Source organism: Echeneis naucrates, chromosome 2, assembly GCF_900963305.1.
Source record: "Echeneis naucrates chromosome 2, fEcheNa1.1, whole genome shotgun sequence".
Taxonomy (NCBI): domain Eukaryota; kingdom Metazoa; phylum Chordata; class Actinopteri; order Carangiformes; family Echeneidae; genus Echeneis; species Echeneis naucrates.
The window spans coordinates 14712845-14727314 of NC_042512.1; the positions used below are offsets into that span (position 1 = coordinate 14712845).

Here is a 14470-nt window from a genome sequence, read left to right on the forward strand (position 1 = left end):
TCTCCCAAACCATGATGGATTATGTGTTCCTTTTATGGAGGTTTTCCTTTATTATGAGCGTTAAATTGAGTGTAACATTTCTAAAATATATGTCAGTATGTTATGCTTTCATGTGGGATCAGCAGGGCTGTGTGGCTCTGTGGGATCCTCTGTGAAGAGCCAGAGCTGGTGAGTGTAAGTGGGTCACAGCTCCGCCCTGCTGCTGTGTGGCGGAGTTCAATGAGCCTGACTGAAACCCTCCTTAGGCTGATTCAGGGAGAAATAATGGGGCCAGCAACTCCCAATCCCCTTGAAAGCCGCAGAAAAACACGGCAGCAGGCTGACGGGGAGGTGTAGCAGAGCGCAGAGTGGATGGAGATGCCAAAGTTGCAGCTATCCGCTCTATCAGACCCATTCACATGTTTCTAATCTACAGTGGAAACCACACATGCTGTTCTACTGCAGAGGAGCAATGGATCCATCAGGGAAACTGCCTGAAAGTTCAGTTTCATACGATTATTTTCAGTCTGCTCGCCGTACAAACCAAAAGCAGGGAAGGTTTTCAGGTGTGATTTCATCAGTATATGACCCCCCCACATTAGAGTAATAACAACCAGACCCAACGACAGAGCTGCTGCTGGTCATTCCTCACATAGTTCAATACACTAAACCAAACTCACACTAAAAGTAACAAACCCATTTTCTGCTGCTGATGAAGGTAAATCTTTGGAACTTCATGTCATTTGAAATCTCACAAGTCCAAGCTAACTCAAAAATCCAAATTTGATTTGTATGACAATGACATTCATTTCATGCCTCCTCCATCACAGCCTTGATGAATTGCGTGTTTGCATGTGTGTGTGTGTGTGCACACGTGATTGTGAATGTGATTCTAAATTTGGGAATAATTGGGGCCATCCAGGAATAGATCATACACAGCCACAGACAGTTGCTTCAAAGCAGCATCCTGTAAACTGTATTTTAGGAAGCCATAACTGTTATGGCTTCCTAAACACACACTTTATTCCACAAGTTATCTTCTTTGTTGAGGAGCAAAAACAACAACAAAAGCATCATACAACAAAGACAAGTGTCCTTCCTCTGTGGTTTAGAGAAAAAGGAAGAGAGCGTGATTCTTTTCAGGCAGACGGTCGGTGAGGGGGATCCTGCTCCAGTGGCAGGATCAAACTGCTATTTAATGCACCTGCCAGCGACAGGTGCACCCCAGGGACTGCTCCGTGTGCGTGTTTGTTCCATCACGTGGAAAACACACCAGGTGAGGCTGCTTTAAGCGGCTACCAAGCCAAGCCCCACCTAAAGGGCTGCATTTTCAAAACTGGTTGCCTTCATGGGGTCTTTTTTTACGCCACGCTTCAACATTATCTTCCCCGAGATTGTCCTAAAAAACCTGAAACCTTTAAAAACAAATCAAATTGTCATTGTCAATTGGCCTGATAATGGAGTTTTTTGTGGTTCGGGTGAACTGACTCCCACAGCTTCAATAATAAGTAACCACTGAGGACAATAAATACGACCTTGTCATCTTAATATGATCTCGTGTAAGAAGATAACCGTCCAGTAAAAAAAAAAAAAAAACGCTCGGCGTGACAGTCCCTGAAATCTGCATGTGAGTGTGTGGGAGACGGACAGATGAGAGTTGTTGTTTGCTTCAGGATTTGAACCTCCTGACCTCATTGCACTCATTACGCTCACTTCTCTGAAGATGCGTGGCTTGGCAGGAAGTCATTGGCCCAGTATGAGCTTCCTGCCTTGGCTTCCGTCTACAATAAAAACACAAACAGAGCGGGAGAAAGTGTCGTTCACTCTCCACGGGATGGAGGTTGGATATCCTCGTCTTAGTGCACGGACAGAAAGCTGTTGACACGGACTTGACATTCCGGTGAGGCCGTGAAGATAGAGAAGTCACATGAAACGTTTATGTTATTAAATCAATTTCTGCCAGACCTCAGAGGAAAAGCATTGAAGAGATAGTATATAAGGTTCCATCACCATCAAATGTGAATATTTTAGACTATTGAATGGTGAATACAACTTTATTTTTGTATTTTTTCCTATTTTCCTCTTTTTTGTACTGTTATGGGAAGTTTAAAACATTGTTGATATTCTACTAATGCAATCAGAACTTTTTGATATCATGCAAAGAAAAGTCATTTAGACTTCAGGAGACATCGCTCGTGAAAACAGAAGATTAGAGACAAAGATGTACCTCTTTAAATAAATTCATTTATTTCTCTAGGTTGCTATCCATAATCAGTACAGACAAAAGCAATACTGGACTACCAGATTTTATAAATCATGATCATCATCTCATCTGTGGGCTTCACAATAATCAGTATATTGATCTATGTACAATGGAAGACAACAACACATTCAAACTGAGTCAATCCCGAAACGTAATCTGTAAAAGAATCTGTCCATGGACACAGAAATGGGGAAAAGCGCTTTGAGACACGTCAAGAACAAAGTTCCCAGCGATGAAAACAAAACACTAGGCAGAAAGAGAAATGTACAAGGAACAAAAAGCAAAAACAGCGTTTGCTTGTCATGAAAAGAAAAACAAAATCATCGATGCAATGTTACATTTGGTTCCTCGGTTGTAAACTAGACCGTAACTGTGTTGCTATTGCATATGCCATTAGGTAAAATGTGTCAACAAGGCAAAGAGATCTTTATAATAAAATAGACAAGAGTTTGTTGTTTTGTGTTTTCATGTAGTCACAGAGCGACTGTGCGGGACAAAAGCATACAATAACTCTGTACAACCTCAAAGCAAAAGCCCGTCCCATTTTTAAAAATCGGTAGCCAAAGTCTTTACACAGGAATAAGCAACATAGGTCAAATCTGAGTATTCTATCTATTTTCAATAATTTTTCTTTGTTAAACTCTTTTTATGTACACAATATACACATTCAAGACTCTGAAGATAAATATATACCAGTGTGGTACAGCTCCAATATGAATGAACTCTGTCCGAAGCATTTCCCACGTTATATCTCTGTGGTGTTTCCACCAGCTCAGCGATACATTCAGAAACGGTTTAAAGTTTTACAATCTAACGTACACGTAAGGGGTTGTGAGCCAGTTGGAGTTGGCACAGTGGACCATGCAGAAACCACAGAATGAGGATGTGGATAGAGGGCGTTTCGAGATCACGGTGCATCAAATCCTCTGGCAGCCATTTTGGAGGTTATTTAACTGGAGATTTCTTTATTGGCAAAGAATAGAATTCATTTGAATTTAGACGCGTCCGTGTTGAAACCTTGGTGTGACCAGTAGCTTATGGTCGCTAATTTAAGATAACATCGGAGAACATTTGCCAAGATTGTCAAGCGGTATCAAATAACTTTACGGAGTTGAGTCTGCGTCCACTTTCCCTGTCGGAGTTCAGCATTACAGCAAAAATAACTAAGTTAGTCTTACTTTAAAGAAAGAGAGTGTCACATTTAACAAAATAAATAAGACAAGGTTTTGTTTCCTTATTTGCCAACATAGCTTATTGAAGCAGTTTACTGACCCTTCTCTGCTTGTGCCCCCATTAGAATATATACTAGTATTTAGTATCTGTAGTTGTAGGCAGCGTGCAGTAGTTACACACTCTTTCTTTAAGTTCGAAAGTTACTTAATTCTCTTTTTGCTGTCTGCCATTGTCATATTTTCCAGACAGATGACTCTCCAGTGACCTTCCACGATGGTGCCAGATTTGGCCTCTCTTCTTCTACTACACTGCTTTTCCAGCACTGCTCACCAGAAAGCGTCTAGACTGTACCCCCCAACCTTGATACCACCCCCCCTCCCTCCCTCAATCATCATCAGCTCAGCTAAGACCATCAGAAGGTATCACTCCAGGCTGCAGGTTTGAAGGTAGGAGCGTGTGAGGTTTTCAGTGTCTGAGGATCTGTGGGAGGTACAGTGCATTCAGATGCCTGGTGTTGTGGGGTCTGAGCTGAGGTACAAAGACATGTATAAACCTTAAAGACATTTAGAAATATATTGCTATAAGTCCAGCGTTTTGATTGGACAAAAAAATAAACTGAGTTAGAATAAATAAGAAATTAGTTATTAAGAAAATATTTTCATATCAGTACGATAAATCAGATCTTGAGCAGTCCCGACTGTACTGGACCTTTCCTAAATAACATTTCAATAATGGTAAACTAGGTTGTTTTACTTTCCACAAGAGAATAACAATATAGAGATTTAGGTCCAAACTGACACACAGTAATAGAATATTTATCATCGTCATTTCATAGAAAACATAAGGACAATATAGACATTAAGGCATTAGGTCGGTCTTACCAGACATTCATTCTCTGAAAATAAATAAAATATCTAATCTAAATTATTTATTATTGATTTACTAAGCGTACCTTGGTATCCTTGCTCCCTGGCCAATTCCACACCAGTTTTCATTGTTCTTACATACCTGCTTGTCGTATTTTCTCAGAAACACAGTCGCACACATACAGGTAGTTATGAAACTACCCTCAAGTAAATAAATGATATCTGGGTACCATTAAAGTTTTGTTATTGTCTGACTATCTTTGCTTCTGTGCTTGCGCTACAATTCGGGTCTTAAGAGAAACAGCCTCTGGAGAACGCACACAAACACACACACATATATATATATGCATACTTGTCCTGCTGTTAGTAAATCTATGACATGCATAGATGGTGGCATGCTTGTTTCTAAAGTGTGTGTTTGTTTGTGTGTGTGTTGCTGAGGGCCTCTCATCCCAATGGAAGGGCAGCGCTGGATTATTATCTTTTTCATGATTATGTTGAGCAGCAGGTTGGTGAAGACGCCAAAGTCAGAGGATAGCGGAGTCCCTCAGTCTGAAAGCGATCACAGAAAAAGGAGCGTTAATAGACAATCATTTCACAACGACTATTTACACATAAGGTCAATAATGATGACAACATACTTCTTCACAAGCCAACATTTGAAAAGCTTCTTTTCAATACACATATTTTCATTTTCATTTAAACATCCATAAAGGGAGCTGCTCATTCTGCTCATTTGTAGCTCTACTAATGGTCAAGAACTCCATTTAGATGGGCTTCCACGGTCCTGTCATGATGTGGGGGTTGCATGCTGTGCGTCATTTTCTCTTCATCCACACACCAGATGTTTTGCGCGTCGCTCTTGAAGGATGACAGGCTGGGAGTGGGTGGCTGAAGCAACGGTCATAATTACATAATCTGGGATACGGAGGGATGGGGGTTGGGGGTCTGCTGTCGCGCTGCCGTGTTGCTATGGACACTCACTGAATAGGGGAGGGCCAGTCAGCAGCAGCAGTGATGACTACAGTAGCTGATGCATAATACAAACAGAGAGAAATGGAGCCTGCATGGAGGGGTTTTATGTAAAGGGTTGATTGTGCCTATTGATATGAGTAATGTGTGTCTGGGAAGAGGGGGGGCATCAAGAGAGAAAGATTTGCATAAAGACATGATGGTGTTCAAGGGGTGGGTCAACTGGAAACATCTAGAAACAGCTGGAATCCATCAATAAAGTCCTGAAGCGAGAGCTGCACAAGCGAATGAGCGTGGGAAGGGGGGTGCAGGGACGACGGCTACAAACAGCATCCTCGCTGCAGTCATGTGTCAGGAAACCACACAAGAATTATATGGTCTCGGGCTCAGGGACACTTCAATCACTGTTAGGCTGATGAAACGCTTTAAAAAGTTGTTGGATAACCTCAAAAATATGCGGCGGTTGGGCTGAAAGCGAGGCTGTTTTTGGAGCTGTCAACCAGAGCGCAGATTTAAAAAAAAAAAAAAAAAGCCACCACTGTTTTCAATCTCTCTATGTTTCTTTTTGCAGAGGCTCTTTTTATAGGTATTTAACACAAACAAATCCTGAACAGAGGAGGCGGAATACAACATTCCTAATACAGGACATTAGGAATGTTCCGTCACTAAATCCAAAGATAAATCCCTTGGTTTTATATAATTCACTATTAAAACACACAGGAACCTGCACAGTGACTCAGTGGGCCAGAGGAACATGTGATGAATTATTACCAAGCTTGAAGCTCACTGGGAACATTCCTAAATGATTTCATGACCAGTTTCCAATTAGATTTCTATTGATTTTAGCTCAATTGCAATGAAAAGAATCTGGACGTGGTGACGCAAACAAATGCTGACACCTCACATTAAGTAACCCCACCTGCTGCCAGTGAATTCACTGCTCGCCGTCGTCGCTGATCTACGCCTGGCCGTCTAATCTCGCCTGCAGTGGCCGTAATCTCATCTGGAGCCGTGGCTAGTTAAATGTGGGGAACGCTGGCCACGCAGTTATCTCGCAGCTAGCACTACTGTCTGGAACATCCTGGCCTAGTTTAGCCCCCTGCCTTCTTGTGCCATGACACACACACACACACACACACAGGCTGGAAACTCTGACACAGGAGCCTTTGGTGTTACATGTGCATGTTTGTTCTCTATATATCAAGTAACATGGCATTTCTGGACTTCTGCAGAGCTTTCTCTGCGTTGAGAGCTCAGCTTCAACCAGCTCAGGCCTGGATGTGAATGAACCAACTCACAGTTGGTGTCTGTGAGTTTGGAGCTGAACGATCACGCTGATGGATGAAGCCAGGTGTCACCTTTAAAAGAATCTAACCGAGCCACATGATAGTTCAACAGCAATGACGACGGTGGTTTCTCTGCAGCCTTAATATGCAAATATCGTTTGTGCATTTGAAGATGAAAGCCACAAAGTTAATTTACACGTGACTACGATGCAGATTATCTTTTGATTAATCATTAATCATTTTTGTCAGAAAGATAATCATATTATTGGCAGTGCTTATAATCCGTATCAGTCAAAAACATATTTGAGAGTGTATAACCACAACTGGCAACTCTTGGATATACTCAAAGGATTAATGGAGCCTCAAATTTGCCAAATTTGATGTAGTTATCTTATTCAGTTATTGACAGTATATTTCATTTTTCAAATATCACAATAGCTGTCAGCACCTGCATGCAAAGTGTGTGTGTGTGTCCATGTGTTTTCTCAGTTATGTAAACAGGTCACCTTTTCAATTCCCTCTGCCATCTCTGAATCAAAAACACACAAGTTCAGCTACTGAGCATGCTCAGAGCGAGTTAAGGCTGCATGGCTTCCTTGATTCCCTCTTCTACATTATGCACCATGCACCACGCACTACGCAGCCCCCCCCCCCACACACACACGGATGCATCATCTCTGTAGTAACATCATTCTCAACTACCGACTGAATGACGTGGAAAAAGAAACGGGATTGTCGTAGATGGATACAAATGCCTCTAATCTGGCCAACGAATCACACACACACACACACACACTTGCTGCTGATGGTCATGCTCTGTGCAGCCTGTGGGCGCGGCAGATGGTGGGCTGTCATTAGTGGAAGGAAAGGGAGTAAGTAGAAATGCGTGTGTGGATGAGAGGTGTATAGGAGAGTGTACATGTTTACATGCTAGTGTGGGCCAGGCTGGGAAATCAGTGTAATGAGAGTTTTTGGATGTGTGTGAGGAGAGTTCAGAGTGGCAGGTGTTTAACACACACACACACTTGCCCTCCAGAGATCGGCCATCTGCCATGAGCACTCAGGAGGACTGAGTGTCACAGCATGACTCTTCTCCATTTTCTACCTCCTGAATGACAACATCAATATATACACACAAGCTGCAGTCAAAAAGAGCTTGATGCACCATAAGACCCCTGAGTCGTCACAGAGGAAGCAAGAGCTGGCTGTCAGACAACGCATTAGTCAGACCAGGGGCTGGAGACAGAGACGGCTGACTTGGCTAATCTGGGTCTGGTACAGAACATCCACCTGGCTGAGCTGTGGCAAGCCAGGGCCGCTTGATGAGACAGGCAGCTCGGGTGAGGGCAGAGGTAAACACCACCTCAGTCACATGGCTGGCCCGCTGACAAAACAGGAGGTAAACAAACACCTGACCCTCATACTGGCATTAGGACACCTAAGCTGACTCCAGGTGGAGCAGAGCAAAAAGAATGTATCCAGCTGTCAGGAGCTTACGACCACACGGTTTGTTGACTGGAAGGAGTGCAGTCACGCTTCCCTCTGAAGGGGCTGTCACATGAGTTAGGGTGTGGGGGCAAACGCCAAATAGCTGTAATGGCTGCGTGGTTTAGAAGTACTTTTTCAACCAGAGGACCCTGAGATTCAGCAGGTTTTCATTCTGGAGGGCAAACTTAACAGTGGAGTTGAGGCGTGGACGTGTTCAGCGGGAGTGGGGACCTGGAGACTTTTGGGCCAGGAAGTCTGGTGGCTCAGGGCCCGGCGTTACGGCCCTGATAAACACATAATTAAAGTGTTCTGCCAGTGAGGCCTGGGACCAAAAGCCCCTGTAGCACACGCTGACCTCCTTCAACCCGCTCGGCCGCACAGCAGTGGGGCTGAGTGATCAGTAAACAACCCATGAGGTCTGCCATCCGTAAAATCCCAGAATGCACCTTGGTTGAAAGAGGCCCTCACCAATGAGTTTGTTTGTTGCTTTAAAAAGCCAAGCCCCTCCCCTCTCCTTTCTACTGCGCATACATGGCTGTGCTCCACCCCCTGCTGCTTGTCTTACTTCTGCTAAGTGAACAGCCTAATGAGGCAGAAGGACGGCGGAGTGCACGTGCCATTATGCACGAATTCATTTGCACCCCCACAAACAGTCAGGCAGCACTGGAAAACAAAGCAGGCCAAGTGTTCATGGATGGAAGCTAGGCCACTGGAAAAAAAACAAACAAACAAACAAACAAAACCCCCCTCCCCACTGCTCTGAGTGTGTTCCTGCTCCAGGACACATGTATGTGCCTAACTCTCCCTCTGCCTGCTCAGCTAGATTCAGCCAGCGTCATTAGGACCAAAGCAATATTCACCTCTCCTCATCAGAGCCAGAAACACAACAACAACAACAACAACCAAACAAACTAGCAGGTATTTCTGACAAGGCTCCTTAGAAAGGAGGGCGGGGGGGGGGGGGGGGTCATGGTGAAATAAAGGCCACTTTGTATTCAAATAGCCTGGATCTGAGGGGGGAGGCTCAAAAACAGCACCCTCTCACAGCTACTTTTCAAACCTGCTCTGCCAGGAATGTGAACCGTGACATCCAGTTACCTGACGGCCAAATAGCAGCTCGCCCACTTTGTTGTTTTACCTCACTTTCCCTACAAAAACACACACAAAAACACATACCCACTTGTGCTGGGCCTCACATGTTCACGCACACGCACGTCGCTGTAGGTACTCACAAACACACGTGATTCCACTGTGTACAATAAATGGCATATTGGGGGTGCTGAGGGTCAAAGTTGGCTTGAATGTGAACACTGCCGTCCCCTGTGCTCTTTGTTTATGCCGTCTGCTCATCCCTCCTGCTTCACTTTGTTTACTGAGATATTCTGGGACACAGTATCGATCATGGCACGGTGGGAATACGGGAGGTCATATTGATGAGGAACACATCCTAATGCCTACCCAAGTTAAAAACAACAGGCGGAAACGCCGCTGGCTCAGCCTGACGGGAAGATGGCTCCGAGGCATCCCTGCTGATAACTAGCCAGAGTAATCCACTTTTACTGACTTCATAAAAAAACTATGCAAGCCTCCTCTTTGCAGGTTTGTTATGCCTTTTTTTTTTTTTTTCCTTTTGATAATTTTGCACAAAACACCTTTGACTCATCAGCGTTGGTGGAAAACTGAAGTCTGCTGGTGTCCGCAGCCCACAACAGAGGCGGCGAGGCAGCGTCCTGCTCTGTCATGATGCTTGTTTACTTCAGAGGGCTCTCAGCCTGGTCACGTTTCATAGCAGCCTCGTGCTGCGTTCATGTGCGGTGGGAAATACCAGGCATAACAAACACAGCCGATGGGAAGTGTAGTGAAAGAGAGATAAAGAGGAGTGACTGTAGCTCACCTCTTTACTTTGACTCTATTTTGTTTTTGTTTTCTTGGCCAGGGAGAGTCAGTTTGTGTTACAGGATTTCTAAGTAGTCTGAAGCAGCAGCTTAGGAGGAGTACCTGAAGGCAGCAAATCCAGAGGCAGTTTGAATTTGAATCAATAGGAAGTGCATGTTTGCCTTAAACTTTGTTTCCTCTCTCTTATTTGATTGTAAACAGTCCAGCAAAGCTGGATTCTTGAAATATTTTCTTCCATCCTTTGAAAACAACAAGCCCCTGCAGTAAATGCAGCTGAATATGAAATGAATTATTTAGTAATAACACATCTGACATGAGCCTCACTCACCTTTGGCAGTAGTCGCAGCCTCCTTGAATCCCAAACAGACATATGGTGAGCTGTGTAATCCATTGATACCCCCTTTGCAGCTGCTGGTGGGTTTGAAGTCAACCAGCTCTTCACATTTCTCCATGTCCCTGCTGTCCAGCAGGTTCAAAGCGATGTAGTTCAGTCCGTTGGGGTAGCCGGTGGCGCTGTGCTGGTTCACCGGGCTGCCGTACTCCTCGTCGGAGCCCTCGCTGCTCCGGGATGAGATATTCTCGACCGAGCTGTGCCTCTTCACTGCGTCGCTGCGGGCGAAGGAGGTAAAGACCGGGGTCACGGTGGTGGTGGAGGAGAAGGTCTCAGAGCTGTGGCGCCGGCGTCCCTGTGGATTGGCCCGGATGACCTTGGCTGTGCAGTCAGGGCTCACTGCGGAGGAGGAGGTGGCCCCAAGCAGGAAGACGCCGAGGCTTTGGGGGACTCCCTGGTCTTCCAGAGAGAGCTGGCTGCTCTGGTTGCTGGAATTTCAAAATTTGAAATAGTTAGTGACACATTATATTATTTTTAGTCTGAACTGACAGGAAACATGATAAAATTGTTGATTAAAAAGACAGTTCCTTATTCAGATGAATTCTAACAACTGGCATAAATCTCACAGACATACTGTTGTAGTACATGATAAGAGATCAGAAAACTGCCCACCCCCCAGCACTGACACACATACCTAGTTGTATTCTGGGGGACGAGCTGTGGCGGTGTGCTGGTCATCCCAAATGTCATCTCCTTGTAGTCGTTTTTCATCTCGCTGCTGAGTCCCTGAGTCTCCTTCTCACTCCCCAGATGGTAAACGCCTTCCTCCTCCAAGCAGGGGCACAAGGACAACACTGGGAGGCGTTCGGCAGGCGTGCCCGCCTCCTTGGGGGAGTGTGACCCCAGCTCCAGGTTCATGTAGTCTGTCAGGGAGGACCTCCCCGGGCCCCCGCCGCTGGAGCCCAACGATGAGGACTGGCTCTCTGTTGATACGATGGAGGGCGGGGAGAACCTGGTGCTGCTGAAATCGATGTTAATGTACTCCCCAGGGCTCCGGGGCTCTCCTGGCAGGGGGTGTTCATTCATGCTGGGGAGGGTCCTCAGGGTGTCCAGAGAGAGCCTGTTCGGCCTGCCCAGCCTTCCTCTGTATGGCAGGTTCTCCACCCGGCTGTGCCTGACAGGAGATGGGACCAGGGGGCTCAGTGGTGAGGTCTGAATGGCGCTGGGCTGCATCACGGAGTAATAGTCGGACTCCCCCCCCCTCTGCCTCAGACTCTGAGGGCTCATCAACACGTACTGGCTGTTATCTTCAGTCTTTGATTGCTGGAGCTTGGTGGGAAGTGTGAGGGAGCCACCTTGGTAAGCTGACCTCACCGGTGCCGGTTCACCAGCCAGCAGGCCCAGGTAGTAGTCAGGAGGGGTCTGGAGTGGAGGGGGGTTCCCGGGGGACATGTTCATGTATTCGCCATGCCGGTCTGGGCTCTCTATGGTGGACTTGGAGCCACACAGCATTCTCATGTAGCCGTTGTCCTCCAGGGAGCTGCTGCAGGGGGAGTTGGTTTTGTAGCTGTTGCCGGCGGTGGCCTGAGGGTGCACCCTGGGGTTCACAATCTGCTTGGGTGCTGAGACACACATGGGACTCATGGGCACATAGTTGTCCGCCTTTCCAGCTACACCGGGCGTCATCGGCATGTAGCCATCATCTCCAAGGTTACTGCTGGAGCTCCTGGAGGAGCCGATTTCAATGTCTCCGTAATCTTCAGGGTAGCACACTTTGGGCGAGGCGGAGTGCGAGCTCTGTCCGTGGGCCATCCTCATGAGCGTGTACTCGTCCAGGGAGGCCGACGACAGAGGCGCCGCCACCCTCTGCTGCCGTGGGGTGGTGAGGGAGTGCGTGCGCTTCCTGTAGGCCTTGTCAAACGCCAGACCATCACAACCAGCACCTGACCTGCCCCCACTCGCCCCCTCCATTACCATGTAGCCACAAGGGTCGCTGATGTCGCGGGACGGGGGTGTGCTGGACAGGGAGTCCGGGGTGTCGCTGCGGGTCAGGGACAGGAACCTGGACTCACCTGGGCTGGAGCTGAAGTCGTCACACAGCATGAAGCCAGCGTCACTGAGGGAGCCAGAGATGGAGGCGCTGAGGCTGAAAGGCCGCCTGGCTTTATCGGGGGTGGACGCAGAGGCCCCCACCCTGGGGGACATGCTGATGGGGCTGGAGGCAGCCGGAGGAGAGTTGGACACTGGCATGGACCTGCTGTGGTGCAGGTTGGAGGAGGACTCCAGCATCCTGCAGGTGCGCCCGCTGCTGAGGGTGTGAGACCTGCTGAGGTGGTTCCCACAGCTGGGACTGGTGGGACTGCCGGTCACAGAGATGGACATGGACACCGGCCGGGTCACGCTGCCGTCGCCCTCGCTGGCTGTTCTTATCCGGCAGGATGTGAACTTTCTCCCCGGGGACGTGGCCGCCATGCTGTCAGTCCTGGATCTCCGGACCAGGCCAGTCTGACTCGGGGGGAGGTTGTTGAGGTTGCGTCGTGTGGGCACAGAGATGGGGTTGGTGCTGGATGACTGGCTCTTGCTCCGAGGCCTGAACTCGGACAGCTCCTTCATGGCCTTCATGGCTTCCAGGATGGTCTCGTGGATGTTCTGCGCCACCACTGAGTCCTCTGCCTGCATCCAGAACTCCCCAGGCCCGGTGATCGCAGACCGGCCCACCTCTATGAAGAAGAAGCTGTCTGAGTGGCCACATCTGCGGATGTTCATGAGCTGCAGACTGACGGCTGGAGTTTCAGAGTTCAGTTTGACAAAGCTGATGGTCCGGCTGGACAGACACAGCCTGTAGACTCCGGTCAGGTTCTTGATCTGACCCAGGCCTTTGGATTTCAAGTTGACCTGCCAGACCTCCTTGTAGGTCACTGCAGCGGGGGTGACGAGTCCATAGCTGGCCTCCTCAAAGCCCACTAAGGACGAGGTGGACGCGGGACTGTCATAGACTTTGCTCTCAGCTATTAACTCAGCCAGGACCGTGAACCAGCTCTCCTGCTCCTGCTCGCTGTCTGCAGCCACAGCGAAGTACTCGTCCTTGGTGTACAGGGCGATCAGGTGCTTGTGTTTGGCGTCGGCGCGTTTGTTTACGCACAGACAGGAGTCCAGAGGGATGACCCGCTTGGCCGCCGACTTGTTCCTCCATTTCTTCTCGCTCTCGTAGTACTCCAGCCGGGCGGCGCAGCGCTCCGTCGGCTCCCGCAGCACGAAGAAGCGCCGGTGTCCGTGTTTCTGCTTCTTCAGGTAGCCGCTCTTCTTCACTCCGCCCGGGCCGCCGGACAACAGGTGTCCCCCGGTCACCGGAGGACTCGCCATTCCGCTCCGCGTCTCCTTCCGAGCTCCAAATAAGCCAAGTCTTAAATAAATATCCCGCAGTAATAATAAAGCTTAAACATAAACCCGTTTTTCAGTCTAATCCATCGCGGACAGCGATGCGTCGGTGCGCTGTCCGCCCGGGAGGAGACTCGGCAGACCGGGTCCAGACCGGGTCCAGAGCAGAGACCAGACCAGAGACCAGACCAGGTACCGATCGGGTCCTGGAGAAAAACAACATGTGACGCTGCTGCTGTGAAAACAGAGTAAAACACACAGGGGGCGGGGCCTCCTGGAGGGGCCGTGCCTGTCCATCACCGGGCCCCGCGCTGCCCATTGGCTCGTTTCATAATTTTACGCACAAAAGCCCCGCCCCCTTCTTTTCCAGCAGCTCTTTGAATAACAAGATCTTGTAACATGAAAATACAATTTGAAACACAGCTACCTGTATCCGTTTATATCGCTTTGTAACCACACCTCCATTTAAAATTAATTCTTCTTTTTCTGTTATTATTATTATTGTTATTATTATTATTATTATTATTATTATTATGATTATTATTTAATTCATGTGATTGATCAGTCAGCTGAGCCCATTTGAATGAATAGGGATTTGAAATGTGCAGCATAATGCTGGAATGTATCCCTTCATTTCTCAGGCACCGACATTGTAAACAACCCTGACGTCCTACTTGTTATATAAGGAGTGTTGTGGCCTATTTTTAAACCTGTGGGTATTCCTGTCAGGCCCGAACCATGCGTTTCAAATTTCTTCACTTCGCCGTTTATTGCCCACTTTAAGCCGTCAGTGGCGTCCACATTGGATGGTGATTACATTTCTATTATTGTCTTTTCA

The 14470-nt window shown here is 47.5% G+C and overlaps 1 protein-coding gene across 1 annotated transcript; it reads right to left on the reverse strand.

Moving 5' to 3' along the window:
• Positions 1 to 2203: 2203 nt before the first annotated feature.
• LOC115054058 (insulin receptor substrate 2-like) lies at positions 2204 to 13847 on the reverse strand. Its single transcript, XM_029519066.1, has 3 exons — positions 10949 to 13847; positions 10252 to 10742; positions 2204 to 4833 (listed from the first exon to the last, which is right to left on the reverse strand). The coding sequence occupies exons 1-3, from the start codon at positions 13615 to 13617 to the stop codon at positions 4829 to 4831; spliced, it is 3165 nt and encodes a 1054-aa protein (XP_029374926.1). The 5' UTR covers positions 13618 to 13847; the 3' UTR covers positions 2204 to 4828.
• Positions 13848 to 14470: the final 623 nt, after the last annotated feature.